The sequence below is a fragment of the Spodoptera frugiperda genome, chromosome 2 (assembly GCF_023101765.2).
Source record: "Spodoptera frugiperda isolate SF20-4 chromosome 2, AGI-APGP_CSIRO_Sfru_2.0, whole genome shotgun sequence".
NCBI lineage: Eukaryota > Metazoa > Arthropoda > Insecta > Lepidoptera > Noctuidae > Spodoptera > Spodoptera frugiperda.
Window position 1 is genome coordinate 6553340 of NC_064213.1, and position 25435 is coordinate 6578774.

The window sequence follows — 25435 nt, forward strand, 5'->3', positions numbered from 1 at the left end:
ATACTGACTAATATGTGAGGTTTAATTACGAATCTACAAGTCATGTATTTTCTAGTATCTGATGATCAAGGTTTAATTACAAACCTCTCATGTAGTCTATATACACATCATATATTTGGTACAACTATGTAGATTCAAACCAGCCCGACCCTTTGAATAAAAAACATACCGATGTTGCAATTATAGACTATTTTAAGATATCTAGAAGAAAATTTTCTTCTATTCAATTAGATTATAATAAATAAAAAGTAGATGAAATATGATTGGCTACACAGTTCCTTTTATTCTTCCGTCGTCAATATTATCCAATCAGGCAGTGCGTCTGATCGGATTTCTATCATTGGTCGTGTATTTCGCTTTGAACTTTTCATGAAACTATTCTCTCATTAATGTATTAACCTTTAGCAATATACAATCTAATATAGAAGGAAGGACAATCTTTTTATTGAAGACCATTTGGTTTGTGTGGCCTAGTATCTGATCTATACCTCAGGGAAGACGGTAGCACAGTGGCCACGTGTTGCCGTGCAACTTGCATAGCAAGGTTTATGAGTGACGTCTCCCTAGGGATGTATCGTAAAAGGCGTTGCTCCATAGGAGCTCCGGAGCAGGTCTAATTAGAGGTACTCGGTGCCCATTATAGGTGCTGAAGGTGGCTAGCAGGGTGTTTTTAGTGGGATAAATAGTTTTTTTTTTTAGTGTGGAAAATCATCCAATAACTTCTCTCGCCTTAGACGAGAGGGAGTTTCAGACTCTTACTGACTAAAAACCACCCCGTTCCTACTCTTGCTTGTCGAGCCGGAGCCCCGGTAAACCCGCTAGGTAGTCCGCAGCTCCGGAACATCCCATAGTCTAATCCCCAAAAAGCAAAGCGCCATTTGAAGGCTTCCCCCGTCATCAAAAAAAATGAGTATCCAGTGTATGTAGGTTAGTTTGTAGGCTATACAATGAAACTCATTCAGTACGTAGCGCGATGTAAATGTTAAGGTCACTCCGTACAATAATACAACTTAAAATAGTACATTATATATGAACCAAACCCAAAGTTCTCTCTATGTAAATAGTTTGTTACAACTTGATATGACTTGTAGACTGGGGCCGATTTTAGAACGTAAACAACAAAGAGAGTAAATGTCAAAATGCAACATTGTACGGCATTGAAAATAAAACGATATGTTTTACATACGTGCTGTACTTTTTCATACAAATTATTTATAAGGTAAGCTGGTAAACGAGCAGACGGATCATCTAGTGGTAAGAAATTTGAGGATTGTTGGGGATGAGGGAAATTGGAGGTAATTGAACCTCCGGTAACGTCAAACACAACGCAAGCGTTGTTTCACGCCTTTTTGAGAGGTTCCGAGAGCTGACCCATTCGTGCCGAAGTATGGCTCTTCCACGCTTGGAAAACGTAAGTGGTTAGTGAGATTAAAATCTCCCTACTATAAACAATGAGATAACAAAAACAGTATAGTAGTTGTAACCATAATATCCTTTCAAAAAGACATTCAAAATTTTATAGACCTGCGTTTATCTCCCTGATACTTCATAAATAAGCACAATCAAAATCAAAAGACCTCGACATGATATCAATACTTTACAATAATGGAAACTTCAACAATGTTCAAACGTAACAGAAATCATCGCCACGATCTCTTTGTTTCAATTTCAACGTATAATAAGAACACCTTAAACATTACCTAGTACACACATGAAGACAGAAGCTATATAAATTTAAATCCAATATAAACTGACCGTCGAATGTGGGGACAGACCAAACAAAGCGAGACCATGATAAACTGGTTTTGTATAGTTCGACGTGTAGTGGTGTACCTACATAATGTAAAAGACTTGAGCCCATTTAAAATTTAAATTGCTTCGTTTAATTACTCTTTGGTTTAACCGTAACCTGAGATTAGACCGTCAGAGTGTTAAGAATGTTTGTTGAACGGCAAACGAGATTGACATTTTACTAGTTCCTATATTCAATACGTGTTTGCTTCAATCCTTAAGCAAGCAACTGTGAATACATACGGTTCAATACATTAATTTGATTTAATTGGATTACAGGGAAGGTATTATATGGAAAGTCTTAAGAAAACACGCTTTTAGGTGATTGATTTAAACATATTATACATTTGTATCCAAAGGAATGATGAAATGTGAAAGGAACTTAACAGTCTTACTTATTAATGAGTAATTGAAATTATGCAGGTTTGAACATTTCTGTCCTTTGAAAAGTAGAAGATATTAATATTAAAGTCAAAATCAAATGAAAGTCAAATCGTTTACTCCAATTAAACCATAAATAGGTACTCTGGAAATTGTCAACAAATAAAGAAATAAATAATAGTCTGTCAATCTGTCCGTCAGTGAAGGTAGCTCGTTCCAAAGTGTAGCTTTGAATGGAGAAGAATGAGCAAGTATCTCTATTCGTTATTATATTAAAAATGCACTGATGTGCGTGTGTTCAAGTTGGGAAGACGACCACAAAGAGACGCAGAGACCATTACCGTCAATAATATCCGAATACTATTCTTGACAAATTCATTAAAATTGTAATGTACGGTCAATGTCATGTAGTATTGTAAACAGGAATAGGAACCACAACATGTGGGCAATAGTTCCCAGTACTCACTAATCCAAGTACTCATATATCAGTTATTATTAGACATAATAATAATCTATGTAAACCTACTGTTTTTTTATCGACTAGTGACACAATTAATTCACTGGAAGGCCGTGACGTCATCACCTGACTAGGCAGAACTGGGTTCAAAGTAAATTGATCGTAAATATTTTTTGGTATTCCCCACACTACAATATAGTCCTGGAAACTAAAGCTTTGATTGATACAGATAGGTAAATATTTATATTAAGCACGGTTTTCCCCAAAAGGGGTTTAATGTTAATATGTCAAACCTCATACATATATCCTGTTCAAAGACTTATTGGGGAGTTTTGTTCCAATCCATGTTTGGCTTAGAGATGGCACCGACTTCACTAATAAAAAATTAAATAGGAAAAGGATAGGTCCAATAGAGATAGAAACCACAAACGGAACCTTAACTCGACCTTTAAAAACATATTCAATAGACAAAAAAGGGCTAGTCTACATATTCATCGCTTCGTATTTAAATATCAAGCAGAATTGAATGTCAAGTAAACCAAATTACTGATATAAAATAAATACTTTTTATAATATATTTATTGCATAAGCCATGTTTTGTATGTATGGCCGACTCGACCACAGTGATACCACGGTCTCACAGAAAACCGGTGTGTGACAACGCTTGCGTTAAGTGAGTGAAGATACCATAGTCCCCAATCCCTGATTCCCTAACAACCCTTAAATTGCTAACCCCCAAAAGGCCGGCAACGCACTTGTAACGCCTTTGGTGTTTCGGGTGACCATGGGCGGTGGCGATTGCATACCATCAGGTGATCCGTCTGCTCGTTTACCAACTTATACCATAAAAAACTATTTATACTAGTTTAACCATTAAATATTTAAAAACCTTGTAACAAATGAGGTAAAATGTCTTATCACGATGTGATTACTTACAACCAATAATTTGAATGCTTTGACAAGATATCAGTACTTGTTTCAGGGAACATGTAAATAACGAGTTCAGTCTATAGTCATACATATATGTGATTCAGTATCTATATATACAAAAAATACGCCCGAAAAATATGTACACACGCACAACACAATTTTCAAAAATGTGTATCAAATTGAAAAAATCCTTTTTTTTGTATAATCCTTGTTTTATTGTATTATAATAAAAAATTGATAAATTCATCGGGTATGTCAGGGAATATAGATAGATGGTATGTGAGCAAAACCGGGGAGGCCAGCTAGTAACTAGATATATGATAAAAGGTTTGAGAGAGCTTTGTCCGATTGAGGCTATTTGTCATTTTTATCTTGATAATGTAAACAAGTATAATCGGTGCTCGCCATTCAGTCCCGAAATTGTTATTAAAGCATATCATGACATATTGAGAGATAATTTTATCAAAGAGTTGATGTATTGCCTCATAGCTGCCTACAATCCCATTAACTGGGTGTTCACTATGCCAAAATTATTAAGTTATAACTTACATATTGTTGTTGCTGCTCGATTAAAGGATTTATGCATGGATTTCCTTGTCATACTAAATGTCGAAGCGGGTTTATATCCTGGAAGGGTGGGTTTTAATTGTAAAGCCAACCTTTTGCTATTTATATGAATCATCATCAACCCACTAAGCCCTTGTACCATAATTTTGAGCCTCCTTTACTTAAAAACATTTGTAGTAATCCCCAGACTTGGCAGGCGGGTTGGAGATCGCAATTAAAAAGCTTCATTTTATACATAAAATAAGCGCTGTCTACTGTCTAGCTTCTGCCAGCGGCTTGTTAAGGTGGTTTGGCAAGTTTTTTATAATAATTTCCTTCAATAGCAGTTATGTCTAACATAAGTAAACTTACATAATATCTACATATAACTTGAGAAAAGTCACCGTGATTTCGAACCCGCACCTTCATGCCTGAGCGAGCACCTTAACCTCCGGGCCATCACTCTCCTTACTTTTCCTTATACATATCTTTATTATATGTGGAAAGAATACGTGCAGCTGTATTTTCGGAAAATACATTGACCCCCAGAGTACCTATAAGTATCTATAAGAACCGACTTCTCATAAGTTATGTAATGTTATTAGCGTTATTCCATAAGGGTCAGTTTTACTCGCATTCAGCTTAAAAACGAGTCCATCACGTATCAATTTTAATAATAAATGCTAGCTTGAACTACTACAGTAGTTCAATAAATGTACCGATATGTGGTATGAAAAATTTTCTCCATTTACAATACAAGTAAAACTAAAAATGTTTTTTCCATTAAATCATGTTAATCACAATCTCCAATATTAAATAATAATAGGCAAATTTTAAGATAAAAAAAAAAACATTTTTTCAAATAAAAAATAACGAAATATTTACAAACTAAAATTTCGTAACTCCGTAGCAGTTTCGTAGCGACCCGACGTAGCGCGTAGCAGCGTAGCGCTCTACGGCGCCTACGTAAGTGAATCACGCGGCGTAGCTTAGCACCGCATCACTATATAAACCGCGTCGACGGCTCGCACCGTTCATTTGCTTTCAAAAACCTTCGAGGGAGACCACGGAAGCACCAACTACAACCTTCCGTAGTTACTAGTAAAAGTGATCCGTACTTTATTTCACGTAAACGAAACTCAGTTAGCTGCTGAATTTATTTCGACGTGCAGATTTATAAAGGTAAGTTTTCATTATTATTTTCATTTTTCATTAATCATCTTTTCACTTGAATTTTGTTTAATATATTTTTTATAACGTTAGACTGCTATAGGCTGATGATGATGATGATGATGATGATGATGATGATAACGTTTATTTTTCGTTATCGTCTTTTAAATTCGTGAGTTTAAAGAAAAGTAAAACTTGTTAAAGTACGATAAAGTTTAAAGTTCTTATTCAAAAGAAAATAATCGAAATAAGAATATTAGGCTTCACTGTGTTAATAACATCTCTAAAATATTACCTATAAACTATTTATTCAGTGCGTTTAAGAATCGAAAATACAATAATGCACTTTAATAACTAAAAACATCTTAACATTATAAAAAATATTGCATATCAAAGATAAATTCATTAACCAGCCTCCTTAATATAAACAACAATAGGAAAACTTTATTAATAACAAGTTACAGCGGCTCTAAAGAACTTCAGTTTACAGCACTTTCAGATGCACATAAAATACTTCGGCAACTTGCGTCGTGTAATAAAATCATAATTATTAATAATATCCGTGTTAATATTGCACTCACTTAATATTGTTTATTGGGAAAATTTTCTTAATTAAATACGTTATTGTATTTTAAGGATTTTATGAAATAATACAGAGTTTAAGGAAGTTATCGTATGAAAATTAATTGTTGGGAAAATCTTAAGCGGTTTTCCTTATAAACTTAATATTTATTCAATCATCTCATCCCCTATTACATGGGGCTTCTACGAGTAACAAAATTGGTGAAAAGTGAGAGTACATTGTATTGTGGAATTACGTGCCATAATGTGCACCTCTGCCTTCCCCTTCGGGGATAAAAAGCGTGACGATACGAATTATTCAATCATGTATTTATGTACCATTAATTTAATTTATCAAGATACCAACAATTGTATGAGCTTGGTTTTAACAAAAGTTTTAAATTAGATTTTATACATGAAAGTAACGTGTTTAATACGTCATTGGTACTATTTCAGACTCCGTATGAGAATATAAGTAAAAGATCATTTTCCTAAACTGGGAACCAAATCCAAAGCTCCATGTTTTTGACTAACTAAGGAAGTATTTGTATCTCAGTACTAATTAATAATTTCCAAGCACGTACAAATCTATTGTACCGTTATTCGTATAATTTGATTTGTATAATTTGCGTCATCGTCATCTAATTAGGACGTTTCAACCATTTCCTTATTATAATTGGCATTTAATATTTTAATTCCAGTTTTTCATAAAATACAGATATTAAAAATGGTTTAAAAAACGAACCATTTCTATAATTACTATTAAAAATATATAATGTGTCTAGAAATAATAAAACAAATCCTTAATGTGTAGAAAATTTCTTTTCGTGTTTAGGCAACTAAAACTCTAATACCTGTTTTATATATTAGTTTTATTTATGATCTAGTATATATCTGTTATATATGATTATGTATTTAAAATTAATCCTTCTTCCTTTAATATGTATGAAATCTCCTTCATTTCATTTAAAATTCTATTTCCTCTTTTAAACATCACATACATAATGAAGTAGAGAAATCTACATATATTATATAAAGATCAAGAAATACTAAAAAAACCTTTTAAAACATTACATCCTTAAATTTCACATTGGCGTCAAAATATAATCATGTCGGAACAGCAATCAAATTAATAAATGTCGCTTTAGAAACAACGTTAATAAATAAATTGGAATAAATTATTCATCACATTACTTGATGGTGAAAGGGAATATATATTTTTTTAAATTATGACAAATGCTTATATGGTCATATAATCATTATTTGATTCTGTAATCGTTGGATATACAGCCTACAGTTTATAAGTCTAACTGTTAATGATAACTTTCGAGTAGTGCACAGAGATTTTATAATTTCTGCAGTTGAAATAGTTAAGAATATTCAACTTGTAATGCATTAAATAAGCTCTCGATTTTTAATAATACTGTAATATTTTTTATTGACTAAAAACGGATCCGCTTGTGTACGCGTTCGTGAAAATCTCATTATGTTCTTGATCAAACATTATACTTTTTTTCTTATTGCAATTTACAGAATGTGAAATAAAAAAACATTCATATTAATACTCTTTGTTAGATACATTTAACATCATGTTTATTCTCGAAATATACCTATAAAGGGATTTAACTCACCATACAAATTCTACTACTTATAATTCTAATATAATAATAACTAATATAGAATAAACGCCTTTGCATATAACTTTTCCATAACATTTATCATAACTTTTCAGAACTGGATAATTCAGAGAATTTCAATATGAACAACATATTATATATTAATAGAACATTATAAAAACACAACATGTATTTAAAATCTTCCTGGTACGTAATTCTATTTCCATTCGCCACGAAACCAAACAAAACTTACATATGAATAATATTGTAATCCCACACAAGCCGTCAAAAGAAAGGAGATGACTATACATTGTAATTGTCAAACAGGATATGATAAAGCTGTCTAGTTCATAAATATTGCGAATGGAGCAACTGGCAAAGGATTCTGTTCCTTTAGAATACAATTATCGTTTCCTTTCATGTCTTTGTATTAAAAAATACAATTATTTTCTTAACAAAAAAATGAAAGAACAAAGGTTTCAAAGTGCTATTAGCCAATTGGTCGCCGATCGTTGATTACAATCGTTTTTTGATACAATTTTGTTATTGGAGAATTTGGTATTTTACCTGTACAAAAATGTTGTTTTATGTAAACAAGCCATATGTTTATTAATTATAAATAGTTTGAAAGAATCATTAGCAGTTTGCTGAGAATTGATTCACATTAATTCTTAACAATTAATTTTGTTCTTGTATACCTACACATCAAAAATATACACCAAGGTAAAGGTCTTTTACGTAATTAATTTAACTATAAAACTGAAAAATTAACAAATAAAATAACATGAAACTAAAAATTACTTACTATTCACAAAGCATAACAAAATTCGTCCGTAAAAAAAGGTTAAATAAAGCTAGACGAAAAATAATACCTAGAACTCCTGTTCATTCATTATGTGCTTGAATGAATACTTCAATTAATTATAGGAATGAGTCTATTACAAAACTACCAGTAACAACTACAAGACTCAATCGAACAAACGTTCAGCATCGCATTAAACTCAAACAAATAAAATTCAAAGATATTCACATTACAGCGCCTAGTTTCAACAGTGTGCCTGACTGCAAAATATTTCAAACAATTGTTAACTGGAGCAACAGCTAACGGCAAAGCAATTAAGATGCCTTGTGTTTGCACATTTCTTTTCATACGTTTTCTAGTGTAGTGAAACTGTGAAAATCGTCGGCCCATCACGGGTGTGACGCAAATAGTATTTTAGTGCGATCGTGTCGGCGCATCCGAAAAATTTACTATGCACTCTCTGCTCACAAATTTTAGAGACAATATTTATAGAATAACAGACGCGTGATATGAACGGAGTTGGATTTTGGACATGTATCTAACTGATGGATTTTAGGAAATAACGTAAAACATAAATGGCGTACAGAAATTTGAATTTAATGACTAGGACCCTGACAATTAATCAGTTGAACCGATACGAAAATAATAACCTAAATATTTATGAGAAAATCTATTAAAAAACCGTCGATATATGTGTTTCATTTTTTAAAGAGTTATTTTTTTTTAGATTAAACCAACATAAAGCGGTAATAGTTGGTCACGTCTAATTATTTTTTTTTTTTAATATAAGCCTAATATTAATTGTAAACGAGCAGACAGGTCACCTGACGGTTAGCAATCGCCGCCCATGGACACCCGAAACACCAGAGACGTTACAACTGCGTTGCCGGCCTTTTGGGGGTTATTGGGGAATCGGGAATTGGGAAGATTGGAATTTTTCTATTTACACGCCATGCGATATATTCACAAACAAACGCACATAACACACACAATTCAACTCATAACCTGTTCTTGACTTACATACGTTTATTTATAGGTATTACGCCAGCTAGGTATATATAATTAATTCAAAGGATCCCTTACAAGTTCTGTGAAGGATCCGTCCTTGGTTGCACCCTACGTGGCCGGTAATTTCCGGCCTGCAACTGCAGAACAAAGGGTCTAATTAATTTATTATTGTACGCACGAAACCTTTGCTGACATAATATGTAGAATTGTGTGTAACCAGCTTTAGCATAGCATTACTGAGCTATTTTTCGGGTTTTACGGTGCATATTCCGTTTACTTATTCTTGTTTTAAAAATGGAACATGAACCCAGATGCTTGACAATGTAATGCCTGAAGTAGGTTTTCACTTTTATGCAAGCGTGTATGATGTGTTTCTTTTACTTTACGGATGCAATCCGTAAGACCGAAGTAATAGCAAAATGGAAAAGATATTCACACATACATACACGCACACATAAACCCTATGTTATTATGCTTATGATATTTATTTTTTCTTATGACTTTTCTATTAGATATTATAATAGTCCTAAGGTAAACGCCTAGTGTGGTTGTCACTATGTAAACTGGAACATGTATACATTGAGCTGGTAATAAAAAAATCATTATTATTTATTTGATTCTACGTTTAAAACATAGGCACACACAGAAATTTACATTATACGTACTACATGTTAAATGCAAATGAGTTCAGTTATTTATTTCCATTTAGGGTCCGATTCATTATAAAAAGCCCGTTTATAGAACACAGTAGAGTATTAACTAACAGCCACACTCAGAGACATTTAATGATTACTTAAACTATTCCTTAGTAACAATTTTGTATCGAAAACAATCGCTAAGGAGGTTTAAGTAACCATTAAATGACTCTGAGTACGGCGGTAAGTGATATAATATGAAATAAATCAAGTGCCCTACGAAGCGGGTTGCTCGAACTGTAATTGGATAAATTTGTTTTCTCCCATCGATGTCCACAAAGTCCTTGGCTCCTAACACACTTATGATAGACATTACTAGAGGTAGACTCGTGCCTATATGATAGATTTATGGATTTACATCAATAGGTATACAAATAAAAGTACGTATTCTGATGCTATATCATAACAACACACATCTTATCATCATTGCTCAATGCAGGTTGGCGATTTCAAACTTATAATTAGATATTATAAACCCAGGTTTCTTCATGATATTTTCTTTCACCGTTTGTCAGTGGTGTCTAAACAGTCTTCAAAAGTACATACGAAAAAAGTCACATTGGGACTTGCCGTTGATATTAGTTTGGAACTCGCACCCTCATGCATGAGAAGCGTTTAAGACGCCTGTCTTAAACCTCCGGGCCACCACAGCATTTATGATACTATATCTATTATATAAATATAAGTCGGGTTTAATTTCCTCACACTATAAATCCAGAACGCACGAACCGATTTCCACGGTTTTGCAGTAGTTGAAAAGAAAATTGTGAAAAAAAAATTAAGAGAAAAGCACTAAAACGGGGAAAATCATTGGTGGCGAAACGGAGTTCGCCGAGTTTGCTAGTAAATTACAAAAAATATTATCGATTCAAAAAAAGAAGCAAAAATGTGTACGTTAAAATTCCAGACGAATTAAGTTCGAAATACGAAAATTTAAAAACAACCAGTTAAGAATATTTAAATTCGGAACGTGTAATAAAAAAGGTTGAATAAAATCAAACAAACCGAACTTTTTTAAATCCTAAGAAGACCTAAGATAACTTTTAACACTTTAACAGTTGAAATAATAGATTTGAAATGGACGAGGGACTCAAAGGACAAGAGTTACATTATTCAATCAGACAGATTTGACGTGTCGATAAATTCTTCACTTATTTGTGAATTTCAATGTCTCACTTATGACTCTTTTGAAGTCCTACGAGCTAATAGATGAGGAGGGGAAAAAGGTCGCAGTTTCTAGTAAAATAAGTGAACATATTTTATAAAAATGTCTCTAGTCGCTCCGTGCTCTCGGTCTGAGAAACTTACAAAGTGAATCATAATGAGAAGGGTTTCAACAGATGTGCACAGACCATAAACACGGGCTTGTTTACGTCGAGACTATTTCCTAGAGAAATATTTATCTATGGTAGGTTGCGTATACGACCTTCATGATCAATTTACTTTATTGTCTTCCACCCGTATTATTTTAACGACTTCTCTGAAACTGTACAAATATCAAAACGTGCGTAGTATTTTAATATTAATTGATTAATAATGTGTGAAGCATGTGAAGTACTCAATTAGAAAAGGTGTTGGCTTTCGTAGGCGGCTTATTTGTCAGCCGCTGTCATTTTTTATTTAGAACTCATCGTCTGCCCTTTACTTGTAATTTACGTAATGTATATCAAAATACATTTTGCGAACATAAAAGTTTCGTTATAAAGGCCATATCCCAGCTTTTATGGTCGATTTATAATACATTAAAGTATTTCCCTTTTCCATTATTTCCGCAAAATGATAGCTCAAGGGGCAGCCTGGGGTGCGGTCTGATCGGTTCTGGGTGAACCCGCAGAGACTTGAGTGAAGGCGGAAAATGAAAATATTTATCAAAACATGTAATCTGGCAACAGTTTATGGTCTAGTGCAGACGAAACTTGGGGTTAATAAAGACTGTCATACATCAAAGATGTATTTCTTGCACGCAGGTCCAGAATTAATTGGCAGATCTCAATTCATTTCCAGAATATAAATTAATATTTTACTGCAACATTCAGATTATCATACACTAACCGCCGTACTCAGAGTCATTTAATGGGTACTTAACCCAATCCTTAATAAATTGTTTTCGATACAAATAGTTACTAAGGAATAGTTTAAGTTAATAATCATTAAAAATCTCTGAGTGCCGCAATCAGTAAGAGATTGTTCCTCACTAAAAAAATATACACAAGCCTACATTTGTTTTACAGTAAAAATGATAAAATAAATAAATGAGAAGATATTCAAATGAGGTACACCATTAAAAACCACTGAAACGCTTATAGCAAGTTACAAATATTTAACTACGTATATCGTACAAGACGGGAGAGCTTGTTTTATGCATCTATTCGTTCAGCTTGATCGCTTTTGCATATTAATACGTCGCTCCCTGCGTAGTACACGATGCATCTTATATTACCAGAGAAAGCAATAAAATTGAAATTGTGTCGTTCAAGGAAATTGCCTTATTAGCATAATGAAAGATTTGTGATTTTTACTGATTTCTTTCATACCAAATTGATAAGAAATTGATGTGGTTAGCTTAGGCCCGAAGGCAATCATCAAGCAGTAAAAGTTTTCAATTCAAAGTATCCTGGAGTCGAAGGGACTAAAATAAATCTAATTATTTTATTGATGAGATATAACTAAGATCATGTTATTAAGATGCAATGTTGTAAAATTAGAGTCATTTAATGGTTACTTAACCCTATCCTTTTTTTTGAGAGGGAAAATCATCTAATGGTTTCTCCCACCTTAGGTGAGGCGAGAGGGAGTGTCAGACTCTTACTGACTAAAAACCACACCGTTCCTTCTCCTGCTTTGAGCCGGAGCCCCGGCTAATTGCTGCAATTTTTTGTTTATGTTGCATACAGTTTGAGATAAGTTTTTATTAAGACAAAATTATTGAAAACGTACTTAACAAAGTCAAACTATCTGTATATTTTAAGAACATTTATCTACTTATAACTCATTTTATATTTAACAAGTAAAAACGACGTGGAACATTTTCATTTCTATCCACCATACCTTTCCACACTTAACTTAATTTGCTAATCAAACTGAAGCGATAAATTCAAGCACATTATGTTTCGCTTGAGATTCTTGCGAAAGTAACTTAATACATTTAGAAAGTTAGTGGAACTACAAACAAGTTAACACGGCAATCTAACGTTACTAAACCCTAGGAAATACGCAGAAAGTCTAGATTAAAAGAATCTCAGTTTCTTACACGAACCTAAATTAGACAATAAAGACTGATAAATTATTTTCTTATATTACCTTTGACTGCCTCGTTGAGCGAGTGGTCGCAAGTGTGACTGCCGTACAAGAGGTTTCGGGTTCGATTCCCAGGTCGGGCAAAGTATCACTGGACTTTTTTCGGTTTTTCAAAAAATTCCCCAGTAATCAGTCACGAAGTCAGGTTTTGTGCCTAGTATATGGCAATAGGCTCAACTCCTATTACATGGGACTTATAAATGGAGAAAAGTGGGTGTACATTGTATAGCAGCACTACGTGCCGTAATGTTCACCTCTGTCTACCTCTTCGGGGATAAAAGGTTTGACGTTTCGTATATTATCTTTCTTGCTACAAGACTACCAACGAGGTTTTTACCTAAGCTTCATATAGAAGGTAATAAGAAAAGAAACCTATATTAACTTTGTCCTCCAAAGAAAAGTCACTATTTTTGTACTGAACTTTAATGTCATTAGGTTCAATTTAGAATGACACACGTGTCTGGATCTTAAGGTATTCTGGTACCCCTTTAGTTACAAACTTAGATAAGTGGATTCTTTATAAATAAAGTTTTTGTTCGGATTTATTTAACTGGTCTGTATCCAAACATGCCTTTAACTGTTGCGGGACGCTAAATTAAATTGTTGACAAGAAACTTTAGATTAGATAAAAGAAAATAAATTAAAACTAAACAAAAATGTTTTGAAATGTTTCGTCTTTCAAATATCAGCTTACAAATAGTTTTTTCTTACATCGATTAATTGAATCAATATTTTTTTATGGTATAAGCCGGTAAACGAGCAGACTGATCACCTAATGGTAAGCAAACACTGCCCCCATGCACACCCGGACACTCGTGGACACTCGAATCACCACAGCGTTACGAATGCGTTGCTGGTCTTTTGGGGGTTAGGAATTTAAGGGTTGTTGAGGAATCGGGGATTGGGAAGATTAGGAAGGGGAGTAATGGGGCCTCCAGTAACCTCACTCACACAACACAAGTGTTGTTTCACGTCAGTTTTCTGTAAGGAGGTTGAATGTACTTACATAATACACAATTGGAACCTTGATATTCAAACTTCGTCATCTTTCTTCTTCAGACAATAAATAGTACAATCCAATTTCATTTACATAAAGAAATAAAATCGACAGATGGCAGATAGTAGAATAAATATTTAATCTGTCAAGAAATAACTACGTATACTGTTATTTATAACTTGGATATAGGTATGGTAACATATTTGTTTGATTTACAAGTGCACACCTACAGATTTTCATTTCAAACAAAGTATTTTATAGTTTACGATTCTCGCTGTACTATGTCAATGGCTTCGAATTCTTATAACTTTGAATAAAAATATGAAAACTATGTAGGTATATAAAATGTATGTAAAATGGGCAAAATCTTAATTTTAATCTTAAATTGTTGGGAAAACACCAGCTCAATATCTACTGTAACTGTTATTGTTATATTAACTTTAACATAACCTACATAAACAAATAGTTTCATAAAATAAAGAAAGAGGCCTTAGTGCGAGTTTGTTTTACGTATAACGAGAACGGATTCGACGCTCTGATTGGTTGATTCATTCGCGCCGGCCAATCACGCCGCACGAACGCGCTCTCGTTTCGTTTTCGTTGAACGTAAAGCAAACTCGTACTAAGGGTACAGTCCTTACAAATGGATTAATTTGCCAAATAGTGCGATTTATAACTCTACCTGTCCCTTTGGGAAATAACAGGTACAATCTGTGTGTTATGTTCATAAAATATTCAAAGTAAATAGTTCACTTAGAGAATAATACTGGTTTTTATATTTCTCTGTTTCTTCACAAAGGAAAAAAAACAACAAAGAACCTAATAATTACGCATCTTGCTTTTGTAACGTCTCGCGACAGTGAATATACATATATTAGAATATCTATAACATTGAATTTAGGAATATTTCATCCCTTTCAGCAAAATTCTGTCTCTAAAAACATTTGTTCTACATTTCGACTCCATTTTTGTACCGTTCGATGTGCGTTCCTAGCAGCCCTATTGTCTCCCCAGCACAGCCACTGCGCCCATGGAAATTACAACAATAGCCGCCATTTTTTCTACAGATTCGACATTTCCAGTGCACTGCTCCATTATTTCCAGCAGTACACTATTTCTATGATATTTCGTACTAAAATACGTGCAATGTATCGATAAATAGTGTGTCACATATCCAATTTATTTGTCAAGGCGATTCCAAATCCGTAGGGTGACCGTAATTTGCCCGCTTTGTGATAGGAACCCCACAGGGATGTTAGGAAGACGTATGAAAAAGGTTATACCGCTAACCTTTACAATGCTCCGAAGTTATTCAATGTATCTTCATAAAAAGATCAATTCAGTTGATCGTAGGCGGGATTTTTGAGTTTTCATAACGTGATGAAAATCGTGAATAATGGACTCCTTTCATGTTATTTGGAAAAAACTAAACCTTTTAGTGGCTCCATGTTTCATTTATTAGCGGCCGCGGTTACAAAGCCCTAGCGTCGGTTTTTCTATTACCTAGAAGTCAATTTTCCTGAACATTTATTAAAGGATGTTGAGATTACGTAGGTATCCTCCATTCCTATATTGTTTCATAATATTTACATTTCATTTCGACGATAAAGTACTAATAATAACCAGTTTAATAAACCAAAATCGAACAAAAGATATTCACACTTTATTTAAACCAGTTTTGATTCACTTTAATTTCTTAACAACACAAATCCAACACACACATACTAAACAATTCTATTTACGTACAGACATGTATAGAAAAAAAAAGTAAAATTAATATGTAGCATACACGGCTTTACTGTCGTGTGTGTGACGTGTTGACAACGGTGAAGATCTGGGTAGTCAAATAAAACAATGTAGGATGCTGTCTCGCCCAGACGGGAGGACCGACGACCCTAGCCTACGTACATCGCACATGTGCGAATGTCAATGAGTATGTTACGTGGACAAGGTAAAAATTCTTCATGTCACCTACGGAGCCTTAACAGGGTGAACGTGAATGGAGATAAATAAACAAGTATGTGGGTAATTACGTCGGTTTTGTACGACGGTGTGTCGGAGAAAGGGACTCTTGTTGGTTATATTGAGCTTGGGTATGTGTGGTGAGGTTTTGTTAAATTACGTGCCAGGAAATTCAAGTTGTTTTTTTTTTTTTTATAAAGAACATTCCAGTACCTGACAATAGCAGCTACTTTTTTTATTTTGTTTTTTGAGTGGGAATATCATCCAATGACGTCTCTCGCCTTAGGTGAGGCGAGATGGAGTGTCAGACTCTTACTGACTAAAAACCACCCCGTTCCTACTCCTGCTTTTCGAACCGGAGCCCCGGTAAACCCGCTTGGTAGTCCGCAGTTCCGGATCACAATAGGAGCTATGGCATTTCGTATTTAATAGAAGTTACTAAACTATAACAATACTAAAGATATCAAAATCATTTGAAATAATTGAAACATTTCTTCTACATTAAACATTAGTTTATTCATTCTACATTTCCTGCAAAAGGTAACTAAAGAAAATGTATTCGAAATTAATCGTAGAGTCGCAGATTCAAAATATACAGAGCAGAATTATTAATCATTCGCTTGAAATACTGCTTTGCGAACTGTTCAGATGAACGTGCCGTTAACTTTTCGATAGGATTGCACTTACCGATTCTCTTAGTTGAAGCACTAAGTAGTTGAAAGTATTTTCAGTAATGGAGTGTATAATGAAACGGAATGTATTGGAAAAGCGTTTAGTGTTCGATTGAAATTATATCTGTTTTATCATCATCAACAGCCTATAAGTTGCCACTGCTAACCAAAGGCCTCTTCTCGCACGGAGAAGGTTTGAGTATTAATCACCACGCTTGCTTAATGGGGGTTGGCGATTTACAACTTATAATTTGACATTATGAAGACTGTGACCAGTGCTCTCTCAATTTTTTTCTTATATTAGGAACGCTATCGTTAAATAGTGGACTATGCTATTACCGGTGTATTGTTGTCGTTGACGTTAATTGTCCAGAGAACGCGTGTGAATTGGTAATTATTGGTAATAAATATTAATATTCATTCACAGCCATAATAAAAGCCTGGTCTAACAGTAATTAGTTGAGTGGTTTAGGCTATAAGCTGTTGGAGAATAAATTATAATCTTAATATCATCGGCCTATTGTTAATACTATAGGTAGATACGCCATATTTAATTAATTTTAATATGTACTAGTTTCGGGAGAATATAATAGACGTAGGGTGGAATAAATATACAACTAACCTTTTAGATGAATTCAAATCAACCACTCCCTGTGGATACGGTCTATGAAATAGTATACGATCTAATATTTATCTGTACATGAAAAGCTACTAAAATACGTACTCTTATTCATTTGTGAAAATAGTTTTCTACATTAAAAACAATAGATCAAAAGGTAAAATCGATACATTACTAGAAATCCTCATAACACGTTATTCCTCATTAATAATACATACTGGATATATTGATACGGAGAAAACCAGTAACATAGTGAACGCTAGTTCAATATATTATGTACTTGACAAAATTTTATTATTATCGTCCTTTGATAAAGAGATCCCTTTATGATTGGGAAACTGTTGCGTATTTATTGCTGATAAAACTACCTGAGGGGCTCAGAATCACATGTTTGTTTCCATTATCTATAACGAGACTCGTGTCAAAGGGCTCGGACATAAACCATCACGTTACTTAAACTTTATGGGGTCAGGCCTTTAAGTAACAGCTTTTACTACTATCGAAGTCACAGGGTCTTTCACAAAAACAAGGAAAACACATTTCTACCCCCTTCCACGGTATCCCCACCTATTTATGGACGTCATAAATACGAAAATATATAACATTTTCGAACATTTTTATAAAATATCGTTACGATACGAATTTTCTTTAAACTTTTAATTAATTCGCACGTTATAATTGGCACCGACCTAATTGACTTACGTACTCACAAACCGTAACTGTCAGAGAAAACGTCAATGTGTTTATTATATTCGGCCATTAAAATAACTTTGAACAAATTAAATGAAACGTGACTTCGGCTATTTCCGTGTTTAAATTAGACGGATAATTAGGTATGTGGGAGGGACCGCGGCAAACATGTTAGGTGTTATTTACATAGGTACTCGTATCCTTTCACACATTTCATTAATTGACCACATTGAAATTCTATGTGCAATGTTTGATTTTGAAACTAATTTTGATTTGTTCATTGTTCCACCTTAGTAATTTATTTCACTGTTGTTTATAATGGGGACACTTGTTGCGGTTGCAAATTTCATAGTACATAGCTAGAACAAGCGACCTAGCTTACAAGCGACCTAGCTTACAAGCAACCTAGCTTACAAGCGACCTAGCTAACAAGCGACCTAGCTTTACACATATGTAAATGTAAAACATATGTTTAAAGAACCTTCTTGCTCCTTGCCAAATCTGTATAAGTAATTTCGGCAAAACATTTTAATTTAAACCTTATTGCAAACAAGTTACAAGTTCTTTATCCTCCACCTATATTAGTAAACAGTTTTAACAACAATTCAACTCTCAAGTGTATCTTTAAAAAGTTTAAAGGTACTAGAGTGTATAAATATATATCTTAATAGTTTCTCCCAAAGGGTTAATGAACTTCTGTTAAGTTTAAAAGCAATTTACGGTTTGTTGATTTGATAATCTAATTTGTAGTTTGCTTGCAGTTCGAAGGATCACAATGAAAGCGAGCGCGTACAACGTCTACCTGGGAGTCGTGGCCGCCATGTTGGCTCTACTGTTCGTCACAATTAATGCTGCGCCAATGGTAAGCTAAATATTTATTGATTTGTTTGAATGATGTTTATTTGTGTTATTGGTTCATTGACCTCGCGAATCTCGATGAAACATAAGGGTGTTAACATCAGTGTAGCGTAATCGAAATTGTGCGACTTTTATTGGATGATAATATTTTATGGTTATTTTCGTCTATGTATAGTATGTATACAGCACATGTAGATTCAAACTATTACAATCTTACAAATAAGTCATTTTAAATAGATTTCAACTTAGGTATTTTTATTATAAAGTCCAAAATCAGTTAAAGTGATTAGACAGTGTCGGATAACTTACTACGCTAGTGTGTGTGTACTATCTAAACAGTTTAACGTACACCTGGTTACGAAACATTTTACCAAGCCTAATAATTGGTTAATGTATTCTACATTAGCGCGTTATCTGGGACTCTTTCATACTGTCAATTCACAGCCAATATTAGGCTTTACAAAGTAGCTTTTAGCCTAAACTGATAATGTAGCGATACATTATTAATCATTATTACTTGTCAGCAATAAGGTTTTCAAGTGCGATTATGTAGCTTATCTAAATACAAATAGAGCACATATACATCCATAAAAATCAAGTGTAGGAAATGTAGGCTACTATAAAGTAAACCAAAGTCAAAGTATGAAGGTGTTCAGACGGTAATGTAAAAATAATTAAGAGGAGTTAAGGAGCCGTCACTTCTCACACAACAAGTCTAATATTACGTTAAAAGTAAATTAACTTAAGAGCTCCTATAAAGTCTGCTCTTTAGGTCAATTTGCTAAACGAAATTTCTAAGAGCTCATTTTACACTTTATGTAGCGGATGCTAGGAGGAAATAGGAAATTATTCCAGTGACGGCGAGTCGTGAGGGAAAACAGGCTTATTTAATTACACAAATGAATGTGGTCAAAGAAAGAACATGTCGTTACGAAGAATAATTAGATTTCAGAAGCTTTTTGAAGTGAGCAATCAGCTAGTGAGAGTTGTGTGTGTGGGATTTAACGAACCGTTGGGGATGGTTCTAACAGGCGTCTAATGTGGGGCTAATGGGCCGATGTACTCGAGGCAGGTCGGCTGGGTACATATACTCAAGTGGGTGCTGTTTGTTCAGGAGGCGGACGACGAGACGGCCGAGAACACCCTCGTGGCGCATCCGGATGGTGACATGGAGCTCTCAGGCCCCTGGGATGCTATCAACACTGCCGCTCTACGCAAACTGCTGCTGCAACTCGACGCAGAGGACAGGTGACTATACTCTTTGTACTTTTTTCTATTTATGTATTGTATAAAAAGGACCAGTTTTGATCTCGTTGGTTGTCTACAAAAATTGTTGATATGGGTTGAACGTGAAAATAATTAGACATGTAAACGTGTACGGATTTTACGCTGTTATAAATTTATGTTCGTATTAATTTATGTATAAAGGGATTAGATTGTATAATATATGATATAATAATCCATTTATGTTATTAAAACCTCGCAGACTAGCCTAAACACTGAAAAAGTAACAAATATAATATTCATGTTATGTTAATACCAATATCAATAATCCCATAAAACTAACACAGTTACCTAGCTAATACTTCTAATTACTAAAACTGGAATTTGAATTTTAAATTACTTAGCAGCAAAGTTGTGTAGTGTTAGAGAATGTTTGGCAAATAGTTGGGCAGCTACTAATGTAGAACAAAGAGTGAAGCGTCCAGCCAGTTAGTACAAGAGCTTATGTTACTTTGTGTTTAGCTTGCCTCGCCATTAAGTAGTGGGTAGTCATCTGCAAACTACAGGACGACTACTGAACAACCGGACCTCGGTCCTAAACATCTGCCACCCAAAATACAGAAACAATGTTTTGCAAATTAAATTAATTTGACGAAACTACGAAAGGACAATACTCCAACGTTGTTCGTAAAACTAAAGAATTACAATAGATATACTGTTTTATCGATGTTCTTGCTACGTGTCTGTTTCTTTCTTATTTAGTTAGCCTTTTTTCTATTCTTTGTTGAAGAATAGAAAATATATTGGATAATGTCTACTTTTATGTGTGTTCTATGAACTGAATAAATAATGGATATGGCTTACATAACTTTGGACCGTGTATCTGTGTAGCAACGTGTTACAGTTTCCTTCCGACTTTTCTTATCTAAATCTTTAAATCAATCGTCCTTTTTTTCAAACTCACAAAACGTGGTGAGAATTTAGGAGATTTTATGGGAATTGCATACCTATTATACCCACCATACTATTATTATTTTTTTACTTTTTTAAATGTAGCAATAAGTCTTTTCTATATTTTTATATACAAACCTTATAAAATCATCCAATTTGGTGCAATCGTTCAGAAATTATGCGTGTACATATATTTTGGCGATAAATTTTTAATTATATAGATTAATTATCATTTTCCATTAGAAATATTGACTCCAAAACCTGCTATAGAAAAGCAGTCATAACATCAACAAATCTTATATGTAGGTACGTGTATAACTAATTACTTGAACTCCACAAGTATTAGGTAATGAAAATCGTATTTATTTATAGGACATGTACATAAGTACGTAGAAAATAAATTAGTACGATCGTGGTTAGTGCCACTTATAAGGATTTATTGTTCACAGTGGCTCTGGCACTTCCCGTCCAATTAAACCTGATTGATTCTGTTGCATACTCGTTACATAATAGGGTAGATGACTAATTTTTATTTTAATATCCGTCTGGTAGATTATTAGACACGTATTTTTTTATTTTCTTAAAAAAGGACGAAAGTTTTGACGATAATTATTGATTTGAAATATCGCGTGACGTCACTTTTGAGTACGTTTTACACTCGATAGTGACGTTATTAGCGCCCACTCCTGTATTTTGATTCGTTACGTCTATGTATTGTTTTCTAATATGAGAAAAAAAAATACGTGTTTAAGTAATATTTTTTCATTACCCATCGTATTTCTGTTTAAATATCGTACTAACAACCTATGTGAGAACAGAGTAATAGAAATATTAAACAAGAAGATAACTATCTATTTTTAACACAATATTTTACAGTACTCTAGTGATAAAAATATTTTTAATTTTATAATGAAATGTTAATGTAGAAAAATGATACGCTATATCTATGTCGTTTTATTCAGTAACAATTTGTTTTTAATATTGTTATCCGCTCGTTTAGCATATTTTACAGAAAAAAATTCAGCGGTGTACTCTCAGCTCACCAGTTATTTTTTTCAATCAAACAAAATATTGATTGTTTGTTTCTTTGTTATACTAAAACCACCTAGTAGCCAGGCTATAGTACGAGATTAACCCAACAAAATAAAAATTAACCTTATACAAGAACAGGTACTGACTTAACAAGCAGTGAATTGCAAAGCAACCGGGAATGAAATTGCTTTTTTAATTCCGATTGACATTGTTGGTTAGCTACGTTTTGTTTCTTTCATATTGTTAAGGTTGCCGTGTTACCGTTAGTACTAAATAATAAAGAAATTAACGTTTATGATTACTTGTTAATCAATAAGTTACCTTTTGACTTAAGACTTTGATGTGAATGTTCCTTAACAAATATTTAACCAATATTTTCCTTAACGGAAAATATGTTGTTTTTTTAATATTGTATGGTTTGATTAGAAGGGATAAGTTTTTAAACACGTGTACAATAAATTAATAAAATATTTATAAATTACTCTTTGAAGACTTTATCGCTCTTTCACTACGAGATGAACCTCATTTTTAACCTTTTGTTATATACCATATAGATTTTCAACTTACACCTTTTGTAACAAAGTCCACAATCCAAGAACGACAGATGAAAGTTATTAACTATAACTTTAATTCCAGGATGGGCAGGGTGACCCGCTCGTGGCCCCAAGCTGAGCCCCGCGGTTGGGGTCTGCGGGCGTTGGACAGCCGTCTGGCGCGGCAGTGGAGGGCAGACAAGCGGCAGGTGCGATTCCGCCAGTGCTACTTCAACCCAATCTCCTGCTTCCGCAAGTGAACACCAGCAACACAACGACGCATCGACCCTCTGACCTAGTGTAGCAAGAACGAACAAAACGTCGCCATAATCTCCCATTAAAAAAAAAATAGCGCGCAACGGCCATCTTGTGAAACGTCAAATCAATGTCAAATTATTTTTACCATCCAACTATAAGCCTTATTGTGTAAGGTATAAGGACCGTTTCATAATGAGGTCGTTGATCTTTAAAAGTGATGATTAAAATGCAATGTAAATACATTCTGTAACCATTTAATGTCAGTTGAAGTATTAATAGAATAATTGTAATCGATACTTATTTATCTCGCAAATGTCGCACTTGTTTGGATCGAGTCTCTTAAATCGATTATTTTGAAGCCAAAGTCTAGTACTGTTAAGAAAAATGTCACTTATTTATCGTATGTATGGATCCGATTGCCAGTGTTCATGACTATTAACTAACTACCCTTTCACCCATCTAGTAGATCGTGTCTAGTCATAAAGTATGTCTATCTAGGTCGTGGAAAATATAATCTAGGGTAATTAAAACATTTTAATTTAAAATTCTCTCCCAAATAAAACTATAATTTAGTTAAAATATTATCGTTAGTCTGAAATATAATTTCTCTTTAACCTTTCTCTACCTATATATTTACATTATATTGTCTACATTACATAATAAGTATACTACTTATACATTATATATAAAATCTATTGTAGATAAGTGTTATTATTAATAAAGATAATCGATGAAATAAACTTTTGTTTGTCTAATACATGTTTTATTTCTAACTCGTGAATAGGCTCACCCCCTATTACATAAGACTTTTAACACAAAAGGTTAAAAGTGTAAAATCATCCAATAACTTCTCTCGTACGGAGGGGGTCGGTCAATGGTGAAAAGTGAGTGTAACTTCTACAGTGGCATTACGTGCTGTAATGTGCACTGATGTTGCATTGCATCATCAATCATATCACGGCCAAGTCGTGATACCAGCAACTTCTATGGGTTCAGAACAACTAACAAAGTGGAAAACCGCAAAATCTGCAAAGCATTTGTAGCATAGAAACTCTTGATCATCAATCATATGAATTCTAAATAACTAACTTAACTAGTAATACATAAGTTTAGGTTTCTTTCGCCATAATTCTTATGGCAGTAGTCAGTCACACCTAAATGAACTATAAGATTAATAACTTGGAAAAGCTCACATTGGTACTACCACTAACTTATCAAGTATCGTCGATTTAATCTTCCACACTGACACATATACATATAGGTAACAAAATATAACAAATGATAAAACGAATGATAATAACAAATGAAGTTCTACTAGTTTCGAGTCGCAGAGGGACTCGTCATCATGAGCAGCATGTGCAGACGCGATGAGTTCAGGCAGCCTTCTTGACTCGAAACTAGTATAGCTTTTCTCAATAACTTACGTGACTGAACCGTAATTTTTTGGTTAATAAAAATTGACTTTCTGCTTTTAAGACAAAATTGTAAATATCTATGAATTGATATTTACAATTTATGTATTATCTTAATGGTAGGTGTTATGGTTTTCGAATTTGAAATCACTATTCTCTGAATAGAATCTAAAATTTAATTCTACGCAATAAGTTCGATTCTTAATGCGATGAAACCAATTTTTTACTCACATAAATATTCTTCTGTTAGTTCAATAGATCTATCACAATAACTTGATCTCCGTAGAAGTAGACAGAGGTGCACATTTATGTACTGGATACAACAACACCCACTTTACACCAGTCATATTATGTGTCCCATGTAATAGGGGGTGTGTTTATTGTCGCATTCTGGGCACAGTTCTAAACGCCATGCTATTAACTATTGTATTTTTATCAAACAACTGAAAATAGACCGACATTACTTCGGCCGAACCAAATATCGAAAATTCTAAAGACCTCTTGCTCGCACTGGTCGCACCTGCAATGACTTGACCAAAATTTTATATCAGATTCATTTAATTCAAATAAATTACAAAGAAGAGGCCGTTTTAATTACATTCTATAAAACTACTATTTACAAATTACAGAAGAAATAAAATGGACATTACTTAGAACCGACACAATAGCTAGTTACTCGAACTAAGTAATTCAACCAAAAAGACGCCATTAAAATTGTGAAGAGGGTTTTAACAGCAATTTAGCGTAACAACGAAACAGCTCAATTCATTAAGATGTCCCAAAGTATTTTCTATTTTGTTAACAAAATTCCTTAAAGAATGTTCAAGTTCTTATAGCACCCAGTACTAATATAATAATGAAAGAGTGTAAATAAAATATTAAATAAGGTAGATGATTATTTTTTCTTGTAATGTCCATCTTGTAGATTATTTTAATATACCGCCTTTTTTATCACCTGCCATTTTTTCTGAGAA

The 25435-nt window shown here is 33.7% G+C and overlaps 1 protein-coding gene across 2 annotated transcripts; it reads left to right on the forward strand.

The window, feature by feature from the left end:
- Positions 1–5124: 5124 nt before the first annotated feature.
- LOC118269220 (allatostatin) lies at positions 5125–23804 on the forward strand. Of its 2 annotated transcripts, none has more exons than XM_035584219.2 (4): positions 5125–5287; positions 18955–19055; positions 20166–20299; positions 22895–23804. In XM_035584219.2, exons 2-4 carry the CDS (start codon positions 18969–18971, stop codon positions 23049–23051), a joined length of 378 nt encoding a protein of 125 aa, XP_035440112.2. In that variant the 5' UTR covers positions 5125–5287; positions 18955–18968; the 3' UTR covers positions 23052–23804. The 2 variants fall into 2 exon arrangements, with proteins under 2 accessions (XP_035440112.2, XP_050555576.1); XM_050699619.1 differs by having other exon boundaries at positions 5128–5287; positions 18944–19055.
- The last annotated feature ends 1631 nt before the right edge of the window (positions 23805–25435 follow it).